The sequence below is a fragment of the Microtus oregoni genome, unplaced genomic scaffold (genome assembly GCF_018167655.1).
Source record: "Microtus oregoni isolate MIOR12 unplaced genomic scaffold, Mior012 000006F_ref0000085, whole genome shotgun sequence".
Taxonomy (NCBI): domain Eukaryota; kingdom Metazoa; phylum Chordata; class Mammalia; order Rodentia; family Cricetidae; genus Microtus; species Microtus oregoni.
This window is the reverse complement of record NW_024543065.1, coordinates 29,073,338-29,079,337: the sequence shown is the minus strand read 5'-3', so window position 1 is coordinate 29,079,337 and position 6,000 is coordinate 29,073,338. Positions and strand designations below refer to the sequence as shown.

The window sequence follows — 6,000 nt, the reverse complement described above, 5'->3', positions numbered from 1 at the left end:
GTCTCCCTGAGAAGTAACTTTTTTTTTTTTTAAACAACCAGAACTGTTCAACAGAGAGATAAGCCAGCTCCTAGGAGTGGTGTGGGGTGGGGAAAGGACACGGAACTCCCTGTCATTGGAAGAAGCGAAGGAGCAAGTTGTGGGTATGTTCAAAGTGGGAACTGGTAGGGGATGTGGTTTGCAGCACCAAGCACTGAGCCACAGGGCTCAGGCCAGGTCGTGTCGTCAAGCTGCTGACAAACAAGTCTGAGTGGCTCCTGGGTCTGACTAGACAGAAAGATGCTGCTGTTCCCACAGTGTCTAGAATCACGATTCGGTCATCATCAAGCCAGCTCTCCACCTCTACCCTCTCGACCTCCTGCTAAGCGTGCCAGGAAACCCCAGGTCTCAAGGTACGAAGCTTAGCACGTAGGTGAGGGGCACAGCCTGGGGAAGTGTGCGGCTGGCTGCCTGGCACAGCATCTCTGGGCCCGTGTGTGTGCTCAGCACTTGGTGTAGCCTGTGTGATGGCTGTACTGTAACCACAGAGGAAGTCAGCGCAGGAAGTGTCCCAGCTGTGGCTTATTAGCATTAGGACAAAATTACACAAAGCAAATTGTTAGCAGACATGTTGCCATAATCTTTAACTGGTGGCAATAAATAGGAGTGATCCTCTTTCAAGTAAATACTAGATTTCCCAAAACCCAGCTTCCAATTGTCCGTGAAGGAATCATGTGGGATGAGGCTAAATCTCGGAGGGGAAGACACGGAGGGGGCTGGGGCTCCAGCATCCATGCCCGGGAGTGGGGCTGCTGGACAGCTGTTGTTGACTTGGCAGGATGGAAGCAGGGATGTTTGTGCCCCTGGACATCTGACCATCTGCTGGATTTCCCTCAGGGGTTCCCAGTCTGGTTCTCTTATGGAACTGAGAATAAAGTCACTTAGCAACACAGCAGGAAAACTCTTAGTGTGTTTCTGTCTCTCATACACACACACAAAAGGCAGAGTTGGGTTTTTTTGGTTTTGTTTTTTTGGCACCCCTGTTCTTAACAAGATGTTGCAATTGCAATTAAAAAAAAAAAATCTACCCCTTCACAGTCCATGTCTTTATCTCTGATTTAAACAACACTGTGAGCCTGGCCCCGCTGGGGAAGTGGGAAGCCATAAGAGCTCACATCCCATAGCTTATGTGTAGGAAGACCTCTCTGTTCTCCGGGGGTGAGAGCAGAACGTCCTTCGGGACTTTCTGATGATGACAATGTTCAAATAGAACTTTGGGTGTTTCCAATTTTCTTCAAAGATTCAACAAAACTTTCCTAAAAGAATCTGTTGTGTTGTTTTTTTTTTTTTAATTTAAGCAGTTTCAATGTTAAGAAGTATTCTGTAACAGCATGCAGATATGAAAAAACAGGTTCTGGCCCAGTAATGGGCAGGGTTGTCACCACAATTTTTATTGTTTTCCTACCAAACGTTTACTTTTGTGTGTTCTGGTTGCTTCTCAAACTCTCAGCCCAGCATCTCTTCCCAAGTTATTAATTTGAACACAGTTTTATCTGAGGAGTCCAGCATCTCTTCCCAAGTTATTCATTTGAACACAGTTTTATCTGAGGAGTCCTCTGTTCCTTTATTTCTACTGAAAGAGAAAAGACATTGACACTTCTGTTGAAAAGAGAGAGCAGGCCCGAGCCTTTCCTGGTAGACATGATTGAGACCTTAGGCAGCTGCTCTCGGCCTGCAGCTCCCCAGGGTGCCCTCTCCTCGGGCATCCAGGTCCTCAGGGTTGGCATGGCATGTCAGCCACGTGAGAGGAACAAGTCCAGAAACCAGACTTGTTCTGGTCATCTGGCTGTCCACAGGACAGGCCCTGCTACAGTAAGAGGAAACACCTAGTAACAGCCAGGAGGAGGGCTAAACTGGGCTTCGTCTCCACATGACAAAGCTGGAAAGATATTTAAGAACATGGTACACTGCCAGCCACTTCCTTAGACTTTCCAGCTCCAGCATCAAGAGCACGCGCACACACACACACACACACACACACACACACACACACACCATGTCTTTTATCTAAAATCTTCACAAAGGGAATAATGTGTTTCATAAAACATTTAAAATGCTTTAGGCAACAGAAGTATCTCTTGATTTTTTTTTTCTCCAAGTGTTTAACAGACAAATGTAATTGGAGATGTTTGGAGCATGCGCACTCTTTAATTTGGAGTTATGCAAAATTTGACCATTATTCACCACAACCTGCAGCAAAGCTATGCAGACGGAACAGCAAGTGTGCTATCTGTCAAATGTGAGTTCAAGTCCTTCCCATCTGGGCCAGAAGTGACCGCCACAGCCTGACCTTTAAGGTCTGCTTAGAGGAAATGGCCTGGAATGTTTTACATTTGAGAAGCTATTTAGCTGCCCTGTTTGACAAGGTTTTCGAGAGGGATGAAAATTAATTATGATTGCAGCATTGCTACAATGATGTGGTCAGCTAATTAGATTCCATGCAAAAACAGGCAAGAAGAATTGGTTCCACTGGTTCTTCTGCAGCCTTGCAGCCTTCATGCCAAGAATAATGAAACTGCTTCTTGGTTTCTTCATTTCTAAAAATCTTGGCCAAACCTTAAATGTCTGGGATTCTGCAGTCGAGCTAATTTAAGGCTTCGTGTGAACTAAGACAGCACCTGACTGGGAGTCCCTGTGTGGGGACACAGCTCCAGTCCCCAGGTAGACTTGAACCAGGTCCTAACTCTCCTTCAAAAGCTCCTTGAGGTTTCTTTGACTCGTTTGGGCATATGTTAACTTTGGGGACACCAGGGAGCCACTGGTAAGGGTAAGCAGGACATGTGGGAAGCTTACATGTCCCTGGGAGAGGTACCAGGAGTCTACAGGGAGAGGTACCAGGAGTCTACAGGGACAGGGCACAAATGGTTGAGCTGAGCGATTTTTCCAGATCTCCCTGCCTTCACACAGCAGCGATTCTGTCGATAGGAATGATCTGCCGCTCATTGAGGCGAGGACCTAACGTCAGAGCAGCGGCAAGCACCTAGTGCTAGCGATCGGTTCGCAAGGGAGTCTGCTCATTGCTTCTAACATCTTAAAGATTCTCCCCAAGGTCTGATTCAAGGTCATTTTGTCACATACTAAAAATAACAGACATCCAGCGCCTCCGAAACCTGATCAAGTTTCCATTCAGTGGGAAGTTCTGGGACAATCTTCTTCTCAGTCATAATTCAAGTCCAACCACCGCTGTATATGCAGCAATGCTCTTGCAGTGACCTGCCACACTTCCTCAAACAGGGACCATCAAAGTGGGCCCCGTAGCACAGCAGGGAATCTTTCCTGTGGTCTTCGCCTACATGCTAGCTGATCCATACATAGGTGGCTCCATCCAAGAAGCTATACCTACCTTGTTCTGGAGCAGGACACCGGGCTGAGAGCTGAGGGCTCAAAGCCCCTCCAGGTCCTTTGCCAGCTGAGACCTCGCTTAGGCTGCAACCCACGGGGAGATGCCTTTTCCAATTCACACTGTGGCCGTGGCAGACCCCACGTTACTCTTGACCCCCACCCTCCCCAGATCCACCTTTAAGAAAAAGGATGTGCCCTGGAGTTCTCTAGTCTAAATAAACAAAAGAAAAAGAAAGGACGTGACAAAGAATAGCAGCAAAGAGGTCACCCTTCTGCCCAGTAAACCGTGGCTCCATCCCTCTCTGGACACAGCTGCAAAGGGTAGAAAATCAATTTTTTTTTCTCATTATTTCACAGCGAAGAAGTGAAAACCTATTTGTAAATTGAATTAAGCCCAATAAAAACACGTCTGTGTATTTGTTGAAGTCTAGAAAAAATTAGCCACAGACTCAGCTACAGAATGCAACCACGTAACCTGAAATCAGGGCTCTCCTATTTCACGCGTTCTTGAGACAGTTTTCTTTCCCTTCTTTTTCTTCAAGAAGTACCCATAGTGAAATGTCACCGAGATTCTTCCGCATGCCACCATCTCAGCCCTCAGCAAGAGTCTGGGAAGGAAGGGGCTTTCAAATCTTTGTTTAGGCAGACAGTTGTGTCCAAATTCGTACCTCGTCAGTCAGTCAGTAGTGAATCTGGAACTCTCCAGATCACACTTCCTTCTCAAGTGGCAATCTGGGGTGCTGACTATGGAATTGGTCCCCTTTCCATGTGCAGGCCAGGTCTTGATACAGAAGCCCTAACCCAGCCATTGAGTTTGAACGGGCAGGCCACCGCCGTCTGCCTGCTGAAATCTCGTTAGTAGTCTGCCCTCTGGTGGAGCAATGAAGGACTTCAGTAGCTGGGACTAGAAAACATCTTTTCCTCACTTTGAGCAAAAAACTTCAAGCTTTCCAGATAGTGCAAGGCGAGGCAGTCACCTCGGGGGGCAGTCACCCCAGAGCTGACTCCAGTGAGGCTCCTGCTGGTTGGTCCCCAGAACAGAGAGAGGTTGCTCCTGCCATGAGCCACACCACAGCACCTCCAAGGACAAGGTCCTTCTCACACTTTGAGGGCCCCCTCGGGGATACACCGTGGGTGACAGCGTTCAGTTATCCACTCTGTCGCGACACAAATAGCACCTATAAAGAGTGACCAGCATGTCAGGAACACTAAATGTAATTGGCTTTTTGTGATTTTTTTTTCTGGCAAATCAATAATACAGTTGAGCCTTTGAAAGGAGCCATCTGGGATGTTAGAAAAGGCAAAGACACACACATTTTATAAAAAAGACGAAGTCTCTGTGGATGTTGCTTTTGAGAAGACGTTGTGACATTGGCTGGGTGCAGATCAGGCAGGAGATAATGCTGAGGTCTGGGACTCTGCTTCCGACTCCACGAACTTCAGAACTTAGCTTGCTTCAGCTTCTCGATGTGATAGCAGAGTTTGAGAGCGGGTCCCAGCTTCAGTCCCAGGTATTTCATGACCATGTCACTCCTCAGCAACAGCAAGGCATGGCCATCAATCTCCTGGGGGGACGGGGTGGGGAAAGAAAACCCAGAGGCAGTTAGAGCAGCCAAGTGGCAGCTGTGGTCAAGCTGTGCTAAGCAGGCAGCTTAAGGGCAGGTGAGTCGGTGAGAGAGCACGTGCTTTTGGTTCCCGGAGAACCACTGGGAACAACTAAAGCAGACTGTGATGCTCTCCTCTTCCTGTTCCTCCCGGAAGTCAGTTGCTACCTTGTACCTTTCAGATTCCCGACTGCTCCCCACTGAAGGAATCTGAAATAACTCCACCTACATTCCTGCTATCCCATGGATGATATTTTTTGTCATTCAACTAAATCCATCCACAGGCAGATCAGTCCGAGGGGACCCTGACTGATCTCCTGGCTTTAAAAAGGATCACAAAGCTGGGAAGGGCAAGCAGATTGCCCTTAAAATCCAAAACTGTATCTTTGCAAACACCTGGATCTCAGCCCGTGGAAACTCTGGCAAGGCTCCTACCTGAGCCGCAGAAATGAAGATAGGCAAAGCCCATTGTCTTAAGGCCCTGAATTTGTACAATTTGTTATACCATCAATGCAAAATTAACACAGTAAGCTGAGCAAGTAACATTAATTCCTACCTTTCTCCCCACTTATCATCTTATATATTTCAGAAGTAGCTAAATGATTTCAACATTTATAAGAAGGTTATCTATATGAGTGAGGCCTCATGTAAATTTATGTGTATTTTCTCATTTAACCCTCTAAGCCAGTGGTTCTCAACTTGTGGGGTCAAATGACCCTTTCACAGGGGTTGCCTAAGATGAACTGGAAAACACAGATATTTACATTATGATTCATAACCGTAGCAAAATTACAGTTGTGAATGAAAAATATTATGAACCATAATAAATAATACTATGGTTGGGGTCACAACCATATTAAAGGGTCACAGCGGTAGGAAGGTTGAGAACCACTACTCTAGGCAGTAAGAACAGGCTGGATCACAGTTTGCCTGGAGTATTGCAGGTATGCTACAAATGACTGCCAGGTGCATGCAGATTGGGTGGGTGGATGGGTGGATAGATGGACGGGTAGAT

The 6,000-nt window shown here is 46.9% G+C and overlaps 1 protein-coding gene across 3 annotated transcripts in view; it reads right to left on the bottom strand.

Annotated features, from left to right (window-relative positions):
• Positions 1-1,197: 1,197 nt before the first annotated feature.
• The window catches only part of Scml4 (Scm polycomb group protein like 4), a 46,030-nt gene continuing 41,227 nt past the window's right edge, over positions 1,198-6,000 (bottom strand). For all 3 annotated transcript variants that reach the window (XM_041654703.1, XM_041654705.1, XM_041654704.1), the window contains one exon: positions 1,198-4,946. In XM_041654703.1, coding sequence (XP_041510637.1) covers positions 4,821-4,946 — 126 coding nt within the window. In that variant the 3' untranslated portion in view covers positions 1,198-4,820. The remainder of the gene's footprint in view (positions 4,947-6,000) is intronic.